The 25,462-nt window shown below is 41.8% G+C and overlaps 1 protein-coding gene across 1 annotated transcript in view; it reads left to right on the top strand.

The window, feature by feature from the left end:
- The first annotated feature begins 14,377 nt into the window (after positions 1-14,377).
- LOC147701846 (CD209 antigen-like protein C) overlaps positions 14,378-25,462 on the top strand; it is a 458,064-nt gene continuing 446,979 nt past the window's right edge. Inside the window, exon 1 of the mRNA XM_086930479.1 lies at positions 14,378-14,630. Within this exon, the coding sequence (XP_086786605.1) occupies positions 14,513-14,630 (118 nt within the window). The 5' untranslated portion in view covers positions 14,378-14,512. The remainder of the gene's footprint in view (positions 14,631-25,462) is intronic.

Raw genomic sequence — 25,462 nt, forward strand, 5'->3', positions numbered from 1 at the left:
ATCGGAATAAAAAATATCGTTTTTTTAAATGTATTAATAATAATGTAAAAATAATTTTAAAATACATATAATTTTACAAATATTAAATAAAAATATTAAAACAAAATTAAAACTAATACATATACATTTAAAATAAATAAAACACTTAATAATTTAATGTAATTTTATTTTTTTAATGTTATTTAATTGATTTAATGTAATCTTTTTTTTTTTTACCCTGTACGCCTGTACCCCAAAAACCCAAAACTGACCCTGAACCCTAAAAATATCCCTGTACCCCAAAAACCCAAAACTGACCCTGAACCCTAAAAATACCCCTTTACCCAAAAACTGAAAACTGACCCTGAACCCTAAAAATACCCCTTTACTCAAAAACTGAAAACTGACCCTGAACCCTAAAAAATACCCCTTTACCCAAGAACTGAAAACTGACCCATATCCCTAAAAATACCCCTTTACCCAAAAACTGAAAACTGACCCTGAACCCTAAAAATACCCCTTTACCCAAAAACTGAAAACTGACCCTGAACCCTAAAAATACCCCTTTACCCAAGAACTGAAAACTGACCCTGAACCCTTAACATACCCCTTTACCCAAAAACTGAAAACTGACCCTGAACCCTAAATATACCCCTTTACCCAAAAACTGAAAACTGACCCAGAACCCTAAAAATACTCCTTTACCCAAAATTAATTAATATTATTTAATTACCAATTAATTATTAATTAACAATAACAATAAAGTAAATATATTAGCACATTAGCTGTAATTAATTTAATTTAATAATTAATATTATGTTTCCCAATTAATTAATTAAGAATAACAAAAAATTATATATAAAAAAATTACTATAATTAATGTAATTAACTAATTAATATTAATTAATTACCAACTAATTAATAATTAAAAATATGTACAAAATTATATTAATTAATTAACTAATTAATATAAATTAATTACCAATTAATTATTAATTAAAATATGTACAAACGTATAATAATTAATTATTTATTATTAAATTACTTCCCACCCTATTCCCCTATAAACCCATAACCCGCTACAGAAAATATTTATCAATTAATCAATTAATTAAAATTAATTAAAAATTAATTCTCAATTATTAATTAATAATTCCTACTAATTAATAATTAATTTAACATAATTAAATTACTTCCCTCCCTATTCCCCTATAAACCCACAACCCGCTACAGTAGTAAAAGACAATATTTAATTAAATTACATTAAAAATAAATAATAAAACATAATAAATACAATATAATATACACTAAATGTATTTAAAAATTGATATTAGTAACATCGAAGTTATTTATTTCGATATTATTGACATCGATATTTAAAACTTCGATATTACTGATATCATACTAATATGGATATTAAGACTGTCGATATTACTTACCTTCGATATTTTGTCCCATCGATATTTAAACTTCGATATTATTGTATATCGATATTTAAAACTCGATATTTTGTCTGTGTACCGGCATGGGGTAAGGGGATCATCCTCACACAGTAGCTGTACTATATGTTACTCTTGATCTTCTCGGTATAATGATCTTTCTATCTATATGACTAATTGGGAGCGCGGACGCTTAAATGGGACTAGGATTTGGCTGCCCATCGCTAGCAACCATGACACGCTGGAAGGGGCTTGCTTGTGAGACTTTGCTTTTATTTTAATAACTCATTTTAATGCTGAGATTACATAGCCTATGTCATGTATGTTTGGTGATACTGATATGACGTACTTTCAAATTGTTTTATCCTTTGAGTCTTATTATTTTGATACTATGCAATTGACGGTGACCATGTATTCCTACTATGCCTTTTTACTTGCCAAAATCTAAATAAAGTTAAAATAATTTTTTGGAGTTGCTTGCGAAACGGTAGGTGCAAGGTCCGGCTCCTGATCTGTTCAGGAAAGGAGTCCCACAGCCTGGCCCCTGCCAACATCATATCCTTTTATTTGCAAAACCTCATCTGCTTCCTTACACTAAAGGATCAATTTTCAGTGCTGCTTTGCTGTACACAAGTCATGCCACTCAATATTGGGCAGTGTGAGTAAAATTGATCCCTGTAGGCACTGTGCGACTCTAGGTCTGGTTGCCAGTCAAAGAATTGTTATATGTTGACAGTCTCAGGTGTGGGCTTTGAAGGGCTTGAGAAATCACCACATTGTGAGTATACTTTCAGGTTGAGTAACTTAATAAAGTTTCTATACCCACAAGGTTTCAAAGGAACATTGTTTTTTTAATAGGAGTAAACCATATATCTTAAGTATTGTTTTTAATTCATCAAAGGTATTGCAGACTTAACTTTCATCATGTGGTGTAGTGGTGCTAAAATGGAGTCAGTGAGATGTATGGGTGTGCTTGGGGACATTACTAACATAACTCTTTTGTCCTTTCTGATTCAGTGCTAACATTTTATGGATCCTGCCCCAGCAAAGTTGGGCTTTTAGAGGTGATTATGACATTGCTTAATTTGACCCGGAGGTTGCCAGTGGAGGCCACTAGCACTCATGTTTTTGCACTCATATTCTGCACCTATTTTACCGCATCAGACATTTACAAGACAAGAGAGGGGAAAATACACACAGCAGAAAGACAGAAAAAATATCACACAGGGAGAAAGCATGAAACTGCAAGAGTAAGACAAAGGGGCATGAAGTGTCTGGGAGTGAATTAAAAGGCTTGGAGTGGATTTAAGACCGAGCACCATGTAAAAGCACTCGTCACGGGCTTCTAATCGGAGTTTTGGGCACCAGCAGTCGCACTTGTACAAATGAAGTCCTGAATCCTGACGTGCTACTAACTGTGTATCAAAAGGAAGGACAGAGAGATTTTAGGTCCAGTATCCACTCTTCTAATGCCTGAAACAAGCAAGCATTTGCAATGCAATGGGTCTCGTCTTTGGGACCTTATCTGTATTTACCTATGCAGCACATTAGCCTGGGTGCTGAAACATCTACTGTTCTTTAACATGGAGGGAAAGTAAGCACCAAACTGCGTGACATGCCAGGTATGGGAACACATGGAGAGAAATGTTGCCTTCCTGCGGGAAATGGTATAGTCCAAAGCTCTGTTTTTAATATAAATTCAGGGCCTCTAGAGGTAATATCACTGAAAATACAAGATTTGAAAAAAGTATTATTGTCTACGGGTGCTTGTGGAAGTTAATTTCTATGGACTGGAATCTAGAGAATGCTAACGTTATTCTAGTATTTTACTGTCCTCTGCTGTTTGTTTTCTATCAAGTGAGTTAAAAAGAGGCAGTTGCCTGAAAAAATAAAAAATAAAGTCCCTCAGCAGAAAGCAATTCTGGTATTTTAATGACCTCTACTGGTCCTTTTCTTTCAAGACAGTTAAATAGAGGCAGTTGAACAAGCAGAAAGCAATTCTGGTGCTTTACTGACTTCTGCTGGTTGTTTTCTATCAAGACAGTTAAATAGAGGCAGTCGAACAGAAAAAAAAGTCCTCAATCGGAAGCAGACAAGTCCAAGGGCTGATCTCAGGAGCCCATAAAGTACATACACATATAAGTATATACTAAAGAATATACAAGAGGTCTCGAATGCTCAACCTAAAAACTAAACAACACTGTTCGGTGAGTCATTCTACAGAAACAGTCTCTCTAGCTTCTAACAGGTCACTGGGAGCAAGTTCTCTTAGAAACGATTACCCTCACTCACCCTAGGGTGCCATGCTTCATCTTCAGGCTTTGCAGCACGTCAGCATGGCAGTGCAATGGCCCACAGGCCCCGTAAGGGGACTCGTTACCGGATATATTTTCATAATTAGCCAGATAAAAAGACCAGACATAAAAAGGTGAATCCATTAAATATATGTGAATATTGGTAAATAAGTGGGTTTTGTTTCATGTGACTAATTGTGCCTGCTACAATTAATTTTCTTGAGTTTCAGTCTGACGTGACGTAATCAGAACCAGCATAGCAGGCCTTTCATAGGAAAATTTGGCATATGGCAGATAGCTTCTGGCCTTCTTCAGGAGTTCATGGCATGTGAGGGTACCTGGCCTGCACGTCTTTCAGTGATGCTCCTGGCAGTTCACTACAGTATGAATGAATGAATGAACCAAGTCTTCTCATGCGCAAACTTAGCCCAATGGGCGTCAAGGTGCCTAAATCAAATATGACAGCAAAATCCCCCATTCTACAGCCTTCTCTCATTGGTATGCCCTCTTAAAAAGGTAGGTTTGAAGAGCCTTTTTAAATGTCTCAATTGAGGGAAGAGTTTTTATTTGGATAGGGGTAGAATTCCAGAGCTTCGGGGCAACCACGGAAAAAGCTCTGGCTCCCCATCTGGCTAATTTAACACGAGGAACAGCCAGTTGACAAAGTCCCCAAGAGCGAAGATCTCGTGTAGGGACATAGCGTGTGAGAAGGGAGCCAATGGCGCTCGAGGGACCTTCTACCAGAGCTCTGTAAACCGAGCACAGAATTTTGAAAGAAATTCTGTGGTGGACAGGGAGCCAATGAAGTTCCTTCCTGGCTGCAGTGGCAGAGGAGGATTTAGGGAGAGCCAGGACAAACCGAGCTGCAGCATTCTGCACTATCTGCAGTCGGTGAACAAGACTTTTATTGGCTTCCGTGTACAGAGAATTGCAATAATCTAACCTTGATCCTACCAAGGCAACTGCAACCTGTTTACGAGCCTGGGGGGAGAGATACCTACGGATTTTATTGAGTATCCTAATCACACCCCAGCAAGTGGCTACGGTTCTGTTGGCTTGAAGGGTCATAGAGAGCGAGGTGTCGAATATTACACCCAGATTCCTGGCAGATTGGGAGGGAGTGGGGCAGATTCCAAGAGAAGATGGCCACCACTCATCAGACCAAGCATCTTGGTCCTTCCCAAAAATCAACACCTCCGTCTTTTCGCCGTTCAGTTTCAGGGAATTTATAGTCATCCAGTCTGCCACATACTGCATGCATACCCTGAAACTGGCAGCCGATGACCTGACGGAGGAGTGAGCCAGTGACACCATTATCTGGGTGTCGTCTGCGTAGGACACCACCTCCATCCCCTGCGATCTTACTAGTCTTGCCAGTGGAGCCACATAGATGTTAAACAGGGTCGGACTTAAAGCCGACCCTTGTGGCACCCCACACTGCAAAGACTTAGCAGGGGAGAGGTGGTTCCCAAGCATCACTCTCTGTTCTCTTTCCAACAGGAAGGAGTTGAGCAGACTCAGGGCCGACCCCGTGACACCAGCTTCCCTAAGCCGAGATGTAAGAATGGCCGGGGATAGGGTGTCAAACGTGGCCGTGAGGACCAACAAAACCAAGACCGTGGTAAGACCAGAGTCCACTTTGCGTCGGATATTATCGACTACATAGGTGAGAGCGGACTCGGTGCTGTGGTGTTTTCTAAAACCGTGTTGCGTGTTGTCAAGGTATCCGGATGACTCAAGGAAGGAGGACAGATGAAAATTAAGATGTGCCTCAAGCATCTTGGCGGGGGCAGGCAGAAGGGAGATTGGCCTAAAGTTTTTAAAAAGGGCCGGATCGAGGGACGGCTTCTTGAGGAGAGGCTTCACAATAGCCTTCTTCCATACCGATGGAAAAGAGACCTGGATAATAGCCTTATTCATTATCTGAAGCATGGGAGGAAGAAGGCAGTTTTTACACTCTTTAAGTTTTTTCAGAGGTATAGGATCCAGGGGGGAAGTAGATTTAGTCTTATCCAGCAACAGGTTCAGTCCCTCCAAAGATAAAGAAGGAAATTGTACAAGGGAATGGGAAGAATCTTTACCTAGGGAGTCAAGGCTGGAAATGACAGGTGGAACGGTTTGATCCAGCGCTTGGCACTGAGCTTCCAAAGAGGTATGTATATCAAGAATTTTATTGTGAAAGAAGTCGGAGATGTTATTACAGAGTTCTTGCGAGCTAACTACGGGATCTGGTAGTTGCAGGGAGGATAAGGTGTCTGCGATTTTAAATAGCTCCCTAGAAGAGGAGAGGGAGCTTGTGAGGTTGGAGAAGTACTCCTGCTTCTCTGTCACCACTCTCTGTTTATATTCCCGCAGTGCAGACTTGTGGGCCTCACGGTCGTTAGGGTCCCAAGATTTCCTCCAGTTTCTCTCACTACTCCTACATCCCCGCCTCAAGAGTCGCAGCTGGTCAGAGAACCAAGGTGCCGTAGGTTTCCGGCGAGCAACGTATCGCAAAGATGAGGGGGCAAGCTGTTCCACTGCATTAGCAATAGAGTCCATCAGATCTTGAGCTGCAACAGCTGCATCTTTTAAAGATAATGATTCGGAAGTAGGGACAAAAGGAGCAAGGGCCTCATCCGAGATTTTCCTAAAGTTTCGCCTAAGAATAAAAGAAGGGGTTTCCATGTTGATAGAGCAAGTAACGGGAAGAGAAAGTTCCAATGGTACGGCAAAATGGTCAGTCCATACCAGAGGTAGTGGAGGGCCAGTAGAAAGCCTGGGATCGTTAGAAAATACCCCATCAAGAATATGGCCAGCCTTGTGGGTGGGACTATTAACAAGCTGGGCAAGATCACATGCTCCTAGCGAATCAACAAGAGATATAGTGTCCTTTGAGTTAGCCTCATCCAAATGAAAATTAAAATCACCTAAGATGGTAAAGCCGGATTTCCCGAAATAGGGTTCCAATAGTGTCAGTAGTTTTGAGGGGAAACTGGCTCTAAGACCAGGAGGCCTGTACACCAAAATCCCTGAGAAAGAGACCGATGGAGAAAGGGTAATACAAAAATATAGGGCTTCGTACCCATCTGAGGGCATTGAAAGAGATTTTGTCAGACAGGGAAAGGAGGATTTAAGAAGAATGGCGATAAATCCTCCTCTACGCAGAGGTCTATCCTGCCTGTAAAGAGAATACCCATCAGGGATGCCCAGAATCAGGTCATGTCCTGAGGTATCTGAGGCCCAGGTCTCAGTAATGAAAACCCAGTCTGGCTGTCGCTCATCGACGAAATCGTGGAAGGCGATGTTGTGTTTGATGAGCGAACGAGCGTTAACCAAGAAGCCCGATCTCACGAGCAGATCCGGTTGTGTAGGCGAAAGATGAGGAATTATAGTACCAGTGCAGGAGAAATCAAGTGAGGCCGTACAAGACCTACACCTGTGGGAGTGCAGGATCCCCTCAGGTGAATAACGGCGAAAACAGGGCAAAGAAGCCGGTCTAAGTGCCAGGAATTCTGACCTTGAATACCTTGTAACAGGCGAGCGGAAGGGAGGTAGCACAGAGTCCAGCCCAGCCCGCAGCCCGTCCTCAGCGCGGACGGGCGCAGACGGGCTGAACTCTGGTGTAACTCCAGCGTCAGTCTGGCGTCCCCGCTGCGCGTGGCCGCTGCGCGTCAGCATGGCTACCTTTAAGTCCGCCTAGAAAAATTAAAGTAGGACTAGAGCGCGCCAAACAACACTCAACTCAATATGGCAGCCACGAGTCAGGGGCAGGGACCCACAAAGTGCGGTGAGTTTTTATCATTTAAATGCGAGTTAGGGTGTCAGCAGTGCGAGTATGCGAGGCCAGAGATTTAAAAGCAGGGAATAAGTGCCTAACAAAAATTAACCTAGTACACAAAACGGGTCATTAAAAACGAGGAGCTTCAACAGACAAGCGCTGCAGGAAGGCGGAAGCGCTGCAATAGAGTGCACTGCCCAAATTTGCCTACCTTTAAGCCCGCCTAGAAAAATAGAAGTAGGACTAGAGCGCGCCAAACAACACTCAACTCAATATGGCCGCCACGAGTCAGGGGCAAGGACCCACAAAGTGCGGTGAGTTTTTATCATTTAAATGCGAGTTAGGGTGTCAGCAGTGCGAGTATGCGAGGCCAGAGATTTAAAACAGGGAATAAGTGCCTAACAAAAATTAACCTAGTACACAAAACGGGTCATTAAAAACGAGGAGCTTCAACAGACAAGCGCTGCAGGAAGGCAGAAGCGCTGCAATAGAGCACTTTACCCCGTGCATTTGCAATTCCTACCAAGATAGACTTACATATCAGCATGTGCAGTGCTAAGAAGCCACAGCTGACTGCTTTTCAAACTGGACAGGGCATTATTGTCTAAATAAATGCTCTTTCCAGTAATCTACATCTATTTTACAACTTGAAGATTTGCATGTTTGCTGCATTCATCCATGGAGTTATTTAATTTCTTCTCTGTGGTTGTAACAAAACTATACACAGGTATAAAGAGATCAGTGCTAGGTCAAGGACAGCTGGGTCTCAACATTTAGAAGTCTGCATAGTTTGTAGAAATTCAAAACGACACAGTCTCTGGTAAAGTAATTTACTCACCATTGGGGTTGTGAGAAGATGAGGACAATTTTTGAAGCTGTTGGGTTAAAAAATAATGAATAGTCTGAGGAGTAGACATGGTCAGCTGAGTCAGAAGTAGACAGTGGTGGGCAGTGAGGAGTAGGCAGCAATGGGAAGGGAGGAGCTGACAGTGAAGGGCAGTGTGAGAAGTAGGCATTGGCAAGCAAACAGCTTGCTCATCAGAAAGAAATGGCACTCATTCTGTACATCCTTAACAAAAAGAACCATTGTTATGAGCATGGGTCACCTTCATTGGTCACCCTGCATCAGTCAGCTCACTACCTCAAATGATACCCTGACCTCATTCACTTTTCACCTAATCATCAATGAAAAATCCCAAATATTTATAGCATGACACAGCAGATTGCCCTTTAATCTAATATGTTGAGGCTGTTCGAGTTGTAATAAGCATTGTTTTGGTTTTTGAGAAATTGAGTTCCAGATTATTTGCCGACAGAAATTCGTAGAGTTTGTTTAATAGTCTTGTCAAGCCTACCTTAGTCAAGCTTAAAAGAAAAATATCATCTGCGTAGGCGAGATGCGATAATTGAGGTTTTTCCAGTTTCGGTGAGTGTGAATTAATTCCACCTAGCTGTCTTGAGAGGTCTGAGATAAATTAAAAAGGTCCAGAGCTAGTACACACCCCTGCTTCAGACCCCTGTAGGTGTACACTTTCCTTGATACTCTAGCTCCATTTCCAAGTTTCATGCGTACCCAGGTATCTGTATAAAACTGTAGTAGACCTTTCAATATTTTGTCTGGTATGCCCCAGGATTTTAGTTTGTACCACATGAGTTTCTGATCTACGCTGTCAAAGGCAGCTTTTAGGGCAATATAACACAGATGGAGATCTTGTTTTCTATTTTTGCATTTTTCAGCGATCAATCAAAGTGACAGAATATTTGTAGTGGTTCCAATACCCTTCCTAAAACCAGTTTGATTAATTGGTATTAGGTTACATTCACTAGAACAATCAGCTAGATCTTTAAAGATTAATGACGCAAAATAATTAGCTTCAACATCCTTTGATTAGCCTATAATTGTTTGGACTCGATCTGTTGCCTCCTTTGTAAATAGGGGTAATGATTGATCCCGGCCAACTTTCTGGGATTTGATATATTAATTCTACGTCAGTGTAGAGTTTCCTTAGGATCGGGCTCCAGTACTCCGAGTCGTGTTTAAAAGTTGCCTGTGGAATGCCATTTGGGCAGGGAGTGCCGTAGCTTCTGCCTTTCTTTATTATGTTTGTTATTTCTTCTGTTGTGTACATTAATCGAGTAGTCTGTAATTTCAATTCATTCTAAATAATGTGCTTCACAGTTGGTAAATGGAAATTGTCCATGTCATGGGGTTGTTCTTCTTTAAATGTATCCCTGAGAAAGTTAACCCACTCCTGCTCCTGTATGTGCAATATTAAGATGTATCGAGGTCTCCAGAAGTTGTTTATTGACTGCCAGAATTTATTTAGATTTGAATGTCTTAAGTTGTAAATTAGTTTAGACCACAAACTCTCTGCTTTCTCTTTTTTAAATTCCCATATTCTATTTTTTAATTGTATTCTCATTTGTTGAAATGCTTTCCATCATTCGCCCTTGGATTTATCCTGTCAAAGTTTCCGTTGAGCTTTTCTTAGTTCTTTCGTTAACGCTTGCAGATCTTTTGGTAGATTTCTTGTCTGGTCATTGATTTTGATCCCAATTTAAGACACTTTCTTCGTTTTTGCTAGTTTGTTTAGGAATAGCGACCAAGCTTCTGTTTTGTTAATGGGTTCTGAAGTTAATTCAACAAAGAGACTCTTTATTGTTAAAATGAAGGCTATTTTATTCGTGTTTGCCCATTTCAGGCATCTTAGATTGACTGAGGTAATTTAACCCTCGGGAAAATTCCTAGGTTGATGTCTTGATATGTCTACGTTGAAGATGACATGCTATATTGAGTGACCACTCAATGGGGTAAACTCTATGTAAAAGCGAGCTAATCGATAATAAGGGAAGGGTTACAAGTGTGAAGTCTAACGTCGAGTGCGCCCTTGAACCATAATATGTTTTTTCCAGAGGGCGATCTTCCTCGTTTCTTCCATTAAGGACCCGCATACCTTGGAATTCAATATCTGTGACTAGTTGCTGAGCAATACGGTCCGTACGATTGATCCCTGTATTGTGTTGCTGTGGCACACACCAAAATGAGTTGTCTGCAGTTAGAATTTCATCATCATCTGGCGTGAATATCAAATTTGAATTAAAATCACCTGTTACTATTATATTCCAGGTCAGATCATCGCAACATAGTCTTGATATTGTTTTAATTAGAAGGGCATTTTTCTTCCTTTTTATTTGAGCGTTTGGTTGTGTATAGTAATTGATTAATATTATCGTTTTACCTGTATTTAAGTTTTGATCTGAGAGTTTTACAATTTGTATGCGGAGATCCGAGGATTTCAACTGTTCTGTTGATATTTTTAGAGCTGTCGATAAGCACACACACACAATCCTCCTATAAGAGAGTGTTTTCATCTCTTGTGCCAGTATCCTGCGTTGATACTGGAGGTTGTTCCTTTTGAGGTTCACCTGCTGTTGTTGTGACAAAGATGGGGTATACCTTTTTAACTTCATGCGTGTTAAATTTGTTTACCTTGTTTCTTGCCTTTCTTTCTTTCTTTTTTTGCCTTCTAGATTGTGGCCTCAGTATTTCTGGTTATTAAGTGATAACGGTCTGATTAATTTGCAGTGCTTTCTCCATCTCAATAGTAGGAGTTTGAGGTTCTTTAATTTGATCATGGTAGATTCTTGCTTGTCCCTGTACGTTATTTTGAATTGTATTTTCTTCAATTATTGATGTAATCATGGGCTTCAGGTTCTCCGCCGGTAAGACCAAGCTCTTGTTTAAACAGAGAATCTGTTCAATTATTTTTGGTAAAATAACAAATTTATCTATTATAGGTCCACATGCACAGCTTGATTCCTGCGGTGAGTAAACTGATTGTACTCTTTTATTAATTTTGTTAAGTCTTCAAGTTTTGTATTTATTCCAGCTATGTGTGATGCAATGATATTCATTAGGTCAATCTGTATATCTAGTTTGTCTGACTGCATAATCAGCATTGCTGTTGACATTTGCAGAGCCAGTAGTATTGATAAAATAAATTCAGTTTGTCCATTTTTGTTATTTTCGATGTTTCTTGTCCCTGTTTCTGAAGTTTCTCCCGGTTTATCCACTATAATTGGTTTGGTTTTTGTTCCCTGGTCTGAGATTTTGCCTTTTCCTTCCGTATCATTTGGACTTGGCGTCTGCTCATTTCTTTCTTCTCACCCCTGTCCCTCACGGGTTTCCACATGTAAGTCTTCCACAGGTTTACTCTCCCATGAGGTGGGCAACACCTCATCATTATCTCCATTCCCATCTATTTCCAGTTTTGTGTCGTGCGTAGTTTCCACGTGTATACTCACACTTGAGTCCTCCAGGTTGGTTAGCGCTTGCTCATTTCTTGAACATTGATGCGCTAATTCATCTACATTTGAGTGCAATTTATATTGGCTAGCTTCTTGCCATGCTCAGCTGTGTGTGTAAAATCATTGCTTGTCTTCATAGCTGTGCTATAGGGAGTGCTATCGCCATAGATTGTAATTGAAGCTGGTAGTGGATCACAATGTAGATGTTCCAAATTAATGCGAGTATTGCTGGTGTTACTTCCGCTGGCTTGCACTGTTACTGTTGTTAAGATGCTATTATTTGAAGGGTAAGTTCCTATCGGATTTTATTTGTCTCGAAGTTCTACTTCCTCTAGTTTGCTTAAGTCTAATGTCTCAAAGAGATTTTGATTTGGGATTTCTGTTAATTTTGTTAAGGTGTTTTTTTTATTTGAATCCATCCCCCCTGATTTACCCATTGAGATATTATTTGCAGGCCCAAAGGGGTCATTAGACCTAACGTTTCTCCTGGTTTAGCACAGAGAGATGAAACAGGATCCTTTAAATATTTAAATAAACATTTTTTTATTTAGTAATGATTTTTCAAACATAGAAGCAATAGGAGAGATTAGCAGGCTCTTTGTCGTAGAAGTTTTCCACTTTGCTGTTGTTGGCTTGCTGCCTTTTTTCCCTTTGGCGAGGCCTTTTTGTGTGGCTACTCTCTCTCCTGGAGCCTTCCTCACCCTGCCTGATCACATTCCCAAATTTTGGTTAGTGTAGATTGAGCAAGCAGTCAAGTCAACAGGTAACGTATAAGCTTGCAAGCCACTTTTTAGGAATTCTGCAGCTCCTAACTCACTTTCACCACTTCAGATGAATTCAAAGAGTTTAAGTAGCAGGGCTAACAAAGGGTTGATAGAGAGTCTATAAGGGGAAAGCTAGGGCAGAGCTGAGTCAGAGTAGGGTCCAATTTGAAGGGACGGGGCAAGACAGGGTCCAAGCGAGTTGACCGAACAAAGTTGAGCCGCACAGTGTTCTAACTGATTCAAATCGTCGTCTGAATATGGCAAGACCTGGTTTCCCCAAGTGTGGGCGCCTAACGAGCCCAGCAGCTCGCCTCGCCACCTCTCCGCCTCTGCCATCATCTTTACCAAAGCAAACAGGAAAAAGGATGGCTGGGTGACAATTGCGCACAGTTGTGAGACAGTAAAAACAATCCAAGTGGTAATAGCTCAAAGGATAAGGTAACGGCCATCCACCGTTCACCAGATGGTATAGAAGACCATACCATTGAACCAAACACAATACATCCTGAGCTTATTTTTCCAATAATTAAAGTCCTTAAACACAAGTAGTTCTTCCCAGTCTTCTTTTATTTCATAATGCTTCTTCAAAGCAAAAAGGTCTAGCCGCCAACACGTGTTTCATCTTGTGTGGTGTAAGTCACCGAATTCCTCAGGGCAAAAAAACGTCTTCTATATCGACCAGCGACATGGGCAGTAATAATGTGTATCATTGTAAGAAATGTCAATCTATATCAAATGTTCAGTTCAAGAGCTTGATCATGTGTCCTCTTCAATTTTCTCTTCTAGCATGAGTCATAAATCCCGAATCCTCAAAATATCTTTATCAAGTGTGGCCGTGTGTTCCATTGCTAGGAACCTGTCACGGTTGTATGTGCTGACTGGGGGCCGCTTGAAGCCTCGCATTTAAATGTAAATTCCACAGAGGGAAACAAAGGCACACAGCTTGCCTTCTCTTCACAGGTACTTAAGATAGGCATGTGTCTGTATATAAATTAAGACACTGTAAGACTGTGAGATGGGTTGGTCTGTTCCAGTATTTACACAAATAATTTAAGTAGCACTATTTTATTTCTTTTATAGCGCTAGGTCGTAAAGTAATGAGTTGTGCCCTGATCCTTCCGGCCACTGACACACTCATCAATCATCATTCATGGATCCACAGACACGGATGCATTCTTCTATCCAGTGAAAACCACGCATTTATTCCCTCAGCAGCATCCTTTGCACATTCATTCATCAACTACCCCCCTATATATTGTCAGTATCTCTTTCAATGTTGTCGTTTGTGTTTTTATGTATGGCATGTCTTTCTGTGCCCGGGTGTCTGTATGCTTGCTGCTCTGTGCCTTTGTAATCGTCCCTTGAAAATATGTATTGTATTAAAGAAGACGAAAGGTCAAATACAATATATTGTTCATCACGTTTACATATTTAGGCGACGACACCGCCCCTCCTTTATTTTCCAATTGGTACTCAAAACTTTCTACCTCGGACTCCCAAAAACATTCTTTACTTTGCGAATCTCTCCATCTTGTGAACTTCTGTCCTCGAGTTTAGACCGGAGCAACCCTGACAGGAAATTCTGCCTCCACAGCTGGCGCTTCCGAGAGAGAGGGAAAACATGCTGTTGCATGAGGCCGTGGCTCCAAATTTCGAGATGTTTATCGCACTTAATCTCGTTACCCGGTGGTTTCCGGCATCCATTTCGTTGGCCTTGTTGTGTCATTGTCCAGTAAACACACACCCTGCTATTTAACGGAGGTTTGGGCTGTTGGTTTCGCTTCTCTGAGCCAGTTTTTGACAGGTCCGTTGAGAAGCGCCTAAGGCCGCGGAGACAACGGAGATTTAACCTGACTTTCTAACGCGAGAGCATTTGAACTTAAGCCGTGCTTCGCTTTGGAGTCGGCACAGAGCTGCGTTGCTTTTGAAGGATCCTCTTTCCCTGCATTGCTGCCCAAGACTTGAAAGATGTCGGATCCCTCCGTTTACCAGGACTTAAACTACGAAGACAGCAACGTCTACACCATAATGGAAGGAGAACCACGAAAGCAGGAGCAGCCTTCCGGGAATGTGCCAACTTTACAAGGTAAGACACTTGTGCTCAGATGTCCTGCACTTCAGGCAAGGAAGCGCTGCGTTAAAAAATGAAGCGCTGTGTTGTGAGAATTGGCAGCAAATAGCGCAGCAGCAGATTCATAGGAGTATTTGTCGATGGCAGCTGCTGCCGGGTTTGCGCTAAATCTGGATGCAGGGTCGGACTGGGACACCAAAGCAGTCCTGGCAATTGTCCTGGATCGGCCCCTGCCTGGCCCCGGGAGCCTGGAAGCGCTTGCTTGCTGCTTTTGTTACTGCGGGCCGATATAGCAGCACTGCAGTAAAAACGGCCCCCACTACATCAAAACCTTACTCTTCCTGTCTCCCGGGCAACGCCCGATGCCCAGTACTGCCAGTCCGGCCCAGTCTGGATGTAACACAGAACGCAGAGCCTCGTGCTGTGGCACATATGAGATTCTGCCTGTCCAGACACGTTTTAAGGCCAGGGCAAAGAGCAGAGTGCAGACCCTTGGCTGTTCATGGCCTCCTAGATATGGTGTACGGCAATGCAGCACAAGTGGCAACCTTGCCTTACACTGGGTCAGGGAGGCAGTGCAGTTTGTGTTCCCACGCAACATCCATGGGTTTGCACACATTTCCAGTTTTACAAGGAATTGTAAACCTAAGAATGCGTAAAAACTGGGGAACATCCTTTACAACGCAACTTTTATCACGCAGTGCCTTTATGACGCAACTTTTACAACGCAAACCATTACAACCCATTGCGCTGGGGGGCGCTCTAGGAATGGGAATACGTTTAATTTACTATCCAACACCTTCCCTAGTGTCCACGGGGACTCGAGTTGGAATAGTAAATTAAACTTTTCACTATCCAGCACCCCAAAGCGCTACGCGTTGTAAAGGTTTTTGTTGTAAAAACCGCGTTGTAAAGGCATGCGTGGTAAAAGCATGCATTGTAATGTCATACATCCGTAAAAACTGTACACCTCCCCAGGACAGGCAAAACGAGGAGAAATATCTTTTTTTCTCCTAGTATTTCCTCTTTCTATGTGCGCTGCATTCCGCAACACACATAGAAAGAGGAAAGCGCTTCCACTGATTTTTTTTGACAAGGAAGGTGTCCCTTCCTGCACAAAAACAATCCTGCCTAAAATGTAGACGCTTGCATTGGAGCACGGCTGCTAATTGTGCACTGGCTAAAAGGACAGGAATGTAATGTATCCTGCACTTTTGATTTGATGTAGGGCAGCTATCAAAAACACGCAGTGCTGCCCTACTCCAAATCATTGTAAATGAAGCTCAGCGAGCACATAAGTGTGATATGTGCTTTAGGTTAAAGTTCCATGTTTGTCTAACTTTTAAACAGGATGTACACCGTTCATCACAAATTCCTAGTGTAGGCACAAGCTCAGGAACAAATATGTCAGCTATGTGTTTTGCATGTTACATGTTCCTATATCGGGTGATATCCCACATTACCCCACACTTGTGCCTTCTCTTCTTTGACGTTAGAATCTAGTGCAACGCCAGGTCAAGCTATTTTAGTAAATTTACCTTTGCCCTCAAACCTAAGGTTTTTCTGCCCTCTCCCACCACAGACACAGCCCCATTGCAAACGTTAGCGAGTGGTTAGGACAAATCAGTTTTAGCGCAGTGCCCAACTTACAGAACAAAGTAACTTTTGAGCTTGAAAGCTAATTCTTTGCTGCCTCCGGTGGCTTAGTGGACTAATGCATCCATTGTAGGACCAAGTGTTTGACCTCATCTTCAGATGTTCAAATTCCAGTAGTTCCACTTAGCCTTTCATCCTTCTGAAACCAATAAAATGAGTACCGTACTGATATTCAGCGCCAAGATACCCTTCTGGCTGAACGTGTGATTTACAAATAAACATGTGATGTTGTTCTTTGGATGCTTCCTATTGCTGAGCGCCAGTGCAAACTCTTAGTATATCTGCGTCTTAATTTTTTCATTTTTCCTTTCTTTCTCAATTCTAAATATTTTGAACATTTTGATGGCATTAAGCAATTTGTAAATTAATTGAAAGCAGAACTCCTGGAACACACATTTTCTGAAGCACGTGTTAAATGTAGACACATTTCACCTGAATGTTTTTTTCTACATTAAATAAACTAGGAAATGAATAATCTTGAAGGGAAATGAAATGGGAAACTGCAGAACAGTAGTGAGTAAAGGGTCAAGGGCAGTTTAATAGTTAGTCAACATCAACCCAGAACCATGCGCGCATTTTAATGGATGGAAGAAAGTGGGCAGGTTAACAGTCAGAAATGTACAACTAGGGGCCGGATTCCGATGTCGGATGGACCGGAGTCTAACACGTTTCAGTCAGATTATTGAGCTTCCTTGAGGCTTTGATTCGGTTAGAGTTGGACATAGGAGCCAGGATGCCCTTACCAATAAATCAGTTAGTACACGAAGCAATACATCTGAGACATATTAATATTGTTTAACCTTTGCACCTTATTCTCTCGGTAGCAGGCCTTTTCTGGACCAGCTTCTCTTTAAAGCAAATTTCAGTGTTATTCATCGATTTTAACTGCAAATGAGCCCTTTTGAAATCCATTTTTTTCTTCGGCCCCTTTAAGGTGAATTGTACAGCGCGAAATAATTAAGGAAGCCTCAATGATCAAATCCTGCCCTTCTTCAAGTTTAACCATCCGTGGGTCCTCGCATCGATTTTTCAACCACCCCAATTCAACAATCCAAAACACCTGGGCCCTTATTTATGAGGCCTTGCGTCAGTTTTGCGCCGCCGGTGCGTCACTATTTGTGACGCACCAGCGGCGTACAAAATGCGCCTTGTTGCACCATATTTAAAAAGTGACGCCTCTCGGTAGATGCGTCACTTTTTAAACCCCTGTACCACATTATACCTGCGTCAGGTATAATGTATGCAGAGGGGGCGTTCCCCCGCAAAAAGCCTCGTAATAGTGACGCAGTGAAATCTATGAGATTTCACTGCGTCACTTTTAGGATGCTGTTGCGTCAAAATCTTGCGCCTGCCTCACAGCAGGCGTAAGACTGACGCAAGCCCTTTCACATGGGGCTTTCCCCATGTGAAAGGACGCATTGCTGGAGTTGCGTCACTTTTGTGACACACTCCAGCAATGCGTCACTTTTGCGCTTACAGATGCGTCAGAAATACTGATGTATCTGTAAGTCCTTGTGACATGATGCATCATACATTAAATATGACGCATCATTGGTGTCGCAAGGAGTGCGCAGTGAAAAGTGACGCATCGCTGTTTTCACGCAGCGATGCATCACTTTTCATAAATGAGGCCCCTGTCATTCTACCAAAACTGTTTTGACATATCTTCTGTAAGGTGGACTCAAGCAATACAGTCTTTTCTGCTACCGAGACGCCTATTTTCAAAGAAAGTTAATTATCTAATTGATACTAATTTACTCTTTGCGAATAGCCAGTGTAAACAGGGACATGTATTATACTCATACATAGTAAAATGTGTTTTGGGTGGTGTTATGCCAAATGCGGTTCAAGTGGAACAGCGCCACCCGCAAAACCGCCAAGTGCGTGTTGCTGTGTAAAAAGCAGGCGTCAAATGCACGTGGCGCTCCACGCGTCTGTGCCAGCGGGCCAGCTCTCTGAGCAGTGCCTGCGACTCAGAGAAGAGAAGCCGCACCTATCTTCTCTAGGAAGGTTCTAAGGGGTTCATGAGGACCCAAGGTTCTAGACTGCACCCTCATGTTGGGATTAGTCCTGTGTTCCATGCAAGGAATGGAGGGTGTTGGAGCTGTGCAGACACATATTGCCCTGCTATTGCCATTGCACTTCTCTTCTTCTTGAGGGGAGATGCAACTTCTGACTGAAACTTGAAACCCCTTCCTGCAGGAACCAGTAGAATTTATGAGTCTATCAAGGACCTGAGAGGGCTCAATATTTAGACAAGATTTAACACTGCCCTCCATGATTACTGCGGATCCAGAACTAAATATGGGGCAACCCGGTATTCCTGGGAACCTGGGTAATCAATATTCTGAAATAAAAAGGGTTCCCTCGGAGAAAGCCTAAAGCCTAAGCTACCTTGGCCTAAACAATCATCACAAACACAAATATATGAATGTATTACGTAGTATAATGAACCAAACCCAAAATATATATCTCAATAAATATACATTGGGTGCTAAATTAAATGACAGAGAATGTGGCATGTGAGTGATGGTGCACTAGGTGTACCTCTCAAAAATAAAACAGAAACACTGTAGACATATTTCCAATACGTAAGTAAGTAAGTAAGTAAACTTTATTGCAGGTTTTAAAAAAACTTTGCACAATACAAAAGATAAAACATTTTTGATACTTATTCAATTGATAGAATTATTGTAAAATGAAACACTTGTTGAATAAGAATAAAAGTAAAAACAGAAAGCCCAGCCCACCATGTATCCGAACTCTCTTGTTTCTGCCCTGCACCTGCGGAAACTGTCTCGTTCAAGATGGGACTTGCCAGGTTTGTATTTAGCTGACTGAAGGTGGCCAGCCAATGTGCACTACCCTTTGTTTGTGTTAATTGTGCATTTAGAGTTCTGTCCAGTTAGCTCGAGGTGCCATAGGGCAGTATTGTCCTTCTTATGGGGGTCCAAGCATCTGTGCCTCTGGCTGAGCTGGCGACTGGCATCTCCCCTTCCCTAGTTTTTTTTCTGTACAGTCCATAAACCTCACCAGTGCGCAGTTTAGATATGTATTCCGTGGGTCGAAGCAGGCCAGTACTGCAGATTTGCATGATCTGACTTCCTTATTGTTCCAGGCCCTGCCTTCTTTCTTTCAGGAGGCTAGGGCACAGGCACACAACATGAATTATATCTTCCCTATGCTTGCTGCAAAATCGACATGTCTCCGGGGCTTTTTCTCTTTTCCATTTGGGGAAGTGGCAAGACAGGTTAATCAGCCCCAGTCTTAATTTTAAAAATCTGAGTTTGGTGCGTGCATTAAATGTACAAGTTAAGTAGCTCTGAGGTGTCAGCTGATCATATGTGATGAGGGTCATCCAGCCATGGCTTCTTTTAGCAAGGCTCGCCTTATCTTCCATTGAGGAGAGCTTCTTTGTGCATTTTTTCGCTAAAAAGCCTAAGCTACCTTGGCCTAAACAATCATCACAAACACAAATATATGAATGTATTGCGTAGTATAATGAAGCAAATCCAAAATATATATCGCAATGATTATACATTGGGTGGTAAAGTGAATGACAGAGAACGTGGCATGTGAGTGATGGTGCACTAGGTGTACCTATCAAAAATAAAACAGAAACACTGTAGACATATTTCCAATACGATTTTAAATCATGACTCTTTTAGAGCAGAGATTGAGTGAATGGCAATAACACTCTACATGTCATAGTGTAAAGAAGAGCCTTTCACAGGTTTCTTCATAAGTAGCTTTATTTCTATCAGCATCCCCAGCACGAAACTAGCCTCCAGTAGCCTTCAGAACTTTCCGATAACTGGCTTTCCCAAGAATTCTCACAAGAGAATTCCACACATTGGGCAACAATCACCATGACATCTCCACACATAGCTTCGGTATATGAAATATTTTAAAGGGGTCTTCATCAGGACTAGATGGAAGCACCATGAAGCAAAAAAGAACTCGATCAATTATTTTGGTGAAATGACCACCGGGTCCTCAGTTCACAGAAAATTATCCTTCTTTTAAGGATCAGTACTAGGAACACTGAGATTAATTGATAGGCCCTGATAGCGTTTGGCGGATTTTTGGGGCCCTGGGCCAAACATATTTTGGGGACCCCTGTTCAGAACAGCTTTAAATTTATGATCCACTTTCAGCTTTCTCATAATCTCTTTTATAGGGTTACTGACCCTACACAGGCAGACTGGTCCAAATTCTCTTGTGTTTCCATGTAATAATCAGGGATAGTGATGTGTGTTTTTATTATTGTAATATAGCAGCAGCTTATTAATATTATTTTACATAATCGCTACAATCTACTGCTATTTAGCATATGTGAGCTCCTGTTTTGATCTAAAAGGTACTTCTTTTTATAGAAGTTACATAGTGGTGAAAAACAAATGCAATGGTATTTAGAAAGCAAATACGTGAAGGTCAGGAAGGGCTCGATCCACCTGACCTTCAAGGATTTGTCTAGTGCCTTTGACACTGTTAATAGAGAGAAACTGTGGGATTTTCTGGAAAGTTTAGGAGTGGAACAAACTCTGGTGTCGCTTATCTGTAGGCTACATTTTAACATCACCGTTTCCATTAGATATGGAACTCAAAGGGAAAAAACTAAAGAGATAGCTTCAACAGAGGACATCCTGCAAGGGTACATCCTAGCCCCCTATTTGTTTTTAATTTACACTAATGTCCTGGAGGCTTCCTTATTAAGAAGAAATCTGGACTTTCCCAAGATTGGTAGCAAATCTTTCCCCTTGCTATCTTACGCTGATGACACAGTGCTAATGGCCACAAAAGTGAATGGCCTTCAGAATTCCCTGGATACTTTTATTGATTGTATGTCATCACTTGATCTTAATGTTAATTTTATTTAATCATACATCATGGTCTGCAGTCCAAAGAGAACAAAGACTAAGATCTTTGTAGCATAGGACAAAAGAATAGAAAAGGTTGAGAAATGTATGTACTTGGGCAATTTATTAACAATAAACTAAGCTCGGACCCACTTGTGACAGCAAGAGCTCACTATACAACCAGGGCAGTGGATGGGCTTTTTCATTTTGCCTGCAAATTAGGTCCTAAGCCTGTGAGGGAAATACTTACTCTTTATAAAGCCAAATGCCTTTTGATTGAAACATATGGTGCAGGGGTGTGGGGGCATCACAATACACACCAGTAACAAGTAGTGGAAAATAAATTAACTAAAAGGCTTATGATGACGCGTAATAGTGCCCCTAACCGCCTATGTCATGATGAATTAGGTCTAAAGCATTGGAGGATCGTATAGCATGTGCAAATCTACTATTGTGGGCGAAAATGTGGCTTTCAGAAGAACTAATGTTCTCACGAGAAATAATAAAATACTGTAAAAACTTGGCCAACTCTCTCCAAAATACCACGGCATCACTTCTTGCAAGACAAATATCATGAAATAGGACTTGGGCACTTCAATGGTAGCCCTAAAAGTATTCCATTGAATGCCAAAATTAACAACAAAGAGGCATTGTATTCAAGGGGAAACACACGTTATCTTCATCAAGATTAAATCGGCCAGATGTATTTGTCCCCTGCACCTCTGCAATGTTATCTAACATTCACCACTATCTCGCAAACTAGATCTTACCTAACTAGATTCCAGTTAGATTTAGTGCATTTTTAGCTGTCGTTTCCATATCTGTGTGGTGGGGTGTAAGATCTTTCTCTTTTTGAATGTGACAACCTCACAAGTCAAAACACTGTGCGCTTTAATTTATTTTGCACTTTATATAAAACTGCAAGGAGTAGATTTATAATTTCATTGTTAAAGAAAATTCGCCCTAGTACATATGTTGAAGGTTTTAAATATTTGAAATCATTGGCCACCCTGACATTTGTAGTGCAATAGCCAGTTATATAAAAGTATATTTGGCCATTAAGAAAAGATATGAATTAGAAAACATTGAGCTGCCCAGTGAAACCGTTGTACGTAAAGAAGTCATATGACCCTGGTCTTTTAGGATTTGTTTTTAATATATCGGCTAGATGGCTTATACATATTGCAATAATATCTTTGCAAATCTGAATTGGTGCAATGAATTGTCGCCAGATGCTGAATTTTATGAAATGTGCTTATTTGAAGGCTATAGTTTATGGCTGCTTAAGCCGAATAAAGATTAATTGCATGATGATGGTATTTAAAATGATCCATGTTTGCAAATTATTCAATTTCATCAGGGCAGGTTTGTGTGGAAATCAGAGCCAGATCTTTCAGGGGTCCCCCTGAAAGGCTGGGGCCATGGGCCAGAACCCACTTTGCCCCTGCCTTAAAACGTCTCTTGAGTGGCCTTTCACTCAATATTTTGCCTCCCTCCTCCAAGTTGCATGATCTTGTATATGCTGGTTAGGACTCTGAACACTTTGCCAGGGCTACAGTGCTTGTGCTCTCTCTCCTAAAACATTGCAATATTGGCTCATCCCCAATTGGCATATTGAATTCACTTATAAGTCCCTAGTAAAGTGCACTACATATATTCAGTGACAAAAACACAGGTTTCAGGGACAGTTAGAACTGGGGGTTTCTAGATGGCAGGGGTAGATACCACTGTCCAAATAGGGACCCTTGCTTCTAGTCAGGGTAAGGAGGAAACCCTCTAAGATAACCCCCGCTCACCCTCTAGGTAGCTTGGCTCGAGCAGTCAAGGCTAACCAGAGGCAATGTGTAAAGTATTTGTACCAACACTCACAGTAACACAGAGTGAAAACACCACAAACTGACTCCGCAACAGTTTAGAAAAATAAAGGTATTTAATCTAAACTACACAAGACCAAAACAACAAAAATCCAACATACACAGTTCAAGAATATGGTTGCGATAGAGTTCTTAAAGTTGCGATACGATATATCACTAATGCGTGAAAAGTTCACCACAATACTCCTTGTGGACGGACTAGCCCAGAATAATGTTTGTGGCCGTAAACACTGATAGTGAGGATTGTAACCCCACGGTACAGAAACTATAATGAAAGGTGCATCTGCACCAGTACTAAACAAGTATCAGAAAACAATAAGAGAATAACGTAGGAGGCGAGCCCGCACTCCTCAGGTATACTTGTGCGGCAAGATACGGCTTGTAACAATGACTCCACAGGACTTCTGACCACGCAGGCTCTTCGTCGACGCATACAACTAACAACACTCTGACCACGCTGGCTCTTCGTCGACGCTGTTTGCACAAACAATATCTGACCACGCACGCTTTTCGTCGACGCATACAACTAACAACACTCTGACCACGCTGGCTCTTCGTCAATGCTGTTTGCACAAACAATATCTGACCACTCAGGCTTTTCGTCTGCGTTTTTGCTTACCAGAAATCTGACCATGCAGGCTCTTCGTCGGCGTAGACAAAAGTAACACAAACTCCAGTGAGGACAAACCAAACTGATAGCGAGAGAACCCGGAACAAGATTGACAAGCCCCGTTACGTTACGTAGGTGGAGTTTAAATAAGGTCCTCCCATTGTCTCAACCCCCAGCGCCGTATGGCCTTCTGGGACTTGTAGTATTTCCATAAGGGGCATTCAGTACGGAATCTTTTGCATCTGGCTATGTCGACGGTGGCGATCGCTACAGAATGCTCCACTTCCTTGCTAGTAAATAGCCGATCCTCACTCAACCCAGGAGGGTCCAGTTGTAATATCTCAAAGGATCCCAACCCATCTCCCGTTTTGGAGGTATAGAGGCGAGAAAAATGATCAAACCAAGACGCCTCAGGAATATTGCATGTTATGAGTGAATCAATAGACTTGTTCCTAGCTCTAACTAAATTCCAAAAAACCCTAGAATCCCTCTCAGCACTTGCCAATTTCAGGTCACACCAATACTGATTCTCCCACTCCTCCTTTGCTTTACAAATTGCTCCCCTATATTTCTTCCTGGCAATACTGATCAGCCCAAGTCCCTTTGCTTTGACTGCATTAATTAAGTCCCTTTTTGCCCTCCGACAAGAATTGGAATACCAGCCTGGGTTGCCCTTGGGACGCCCCCTCTTGCTAGACTTGGTATTTTGGCTGTGTACAATAAAAAGGTCGCCTATGGATTTAATAGTTTGACCAAATAGGAAAGAAACCTCATGAGCATTTAGGGTGGTAGATTCCAACCTGGTCAAAACCTTGTTCATAATTGAACGTATTTCCAATACCTTGCCCTCGTCCAAGGCAACATTATTCCATTTTAGGCATCTCCCACAGTTCATGGGACAAACTTCACCTGTCGACCTCAACACATTAGGTGCCTGAAGGTTATTGCCCATCGTCCATAAAGGGGTCAGAGACAGAGAGAGTGAATTATGGTCGCTGTCCGTAGATGGTAAAACTGCCATATCTACTAAATGTGCCCAAAGTTTGAAGTTCAAGAGGATATAGTCAATTCTTGACGAATGACCTACCCTGTTGAACGTGTGGGCACCACAGGAATCCAAAGGTGTTCTTCCATTTACCGCCCTTAGGCCATACTCCAAGATCAAGGCATTCATTTGTACGACCATTTACGACCATCTTTTTATAAGAGCTATCGATAAGGATGGTATGCCTCTCCTGGCATCTTCCTCTGAGGTACCCAAAATATCATCTGACGCTAGGGGCTCAAAAGTACAATTAAAGTCCCCTGCAAGCATGATGTACACGTTCTAAGTTCGTCCTCAAGACCCAATAAGGTCAAAGAGGGCAAGCCTCCTTTGGGGCTTCTGACATAAATATTGAAGATCTCCAGGGTCCCCCCTCTGAGGGGTCCTCTCACTGACAACCTCTGCAAGTCAGGAGTCTTAGATTCTCTACATCTAACCTGATAGCCCAATGAAATGTTTACCCAAATAAGCAGGCCGCCAGAGGGGCGACCTCTTCCTGTAGGAGGGGCAATAGCAGGTACAAAGAAGGTAGTATAACCAACTTTGTACCGAGGTTCCAAACACCAGGTTTCTTGGAAAATACATATCCCAAAGGACTCGATGAAGGAATTCCACTCAGGTAAGTCTAGATTTCGCAAGATGCCCACTATGTTCCAGCTAACTATTTTCAAATCATTATTCACAACTGTCTCATGCTCAACTAAAGGTCTCTGTGTGAGCGGGCGAAGCCCTACGCCAGGGGTCTTTCGGGCACCCTCCAACAATGCCTTGGCGCCAGGTACGCCCGAAACAGAGCATCCAAG

Source organism: Lissotriton vulgaris, chromosome 7 (assembly GCF_964263255.1).
Source record: "Lissotriton vulgaris chromosome 7, aLisVul1.2, whole genome shotgun sequence".
NCBI classification, from domain to species: domain Eukaryota; kingdom Metazoa; phylum Chordata; class Amphibia; order Caudata; family Salamandridae; genus Lissotriton; species Lissotriton vulgaris.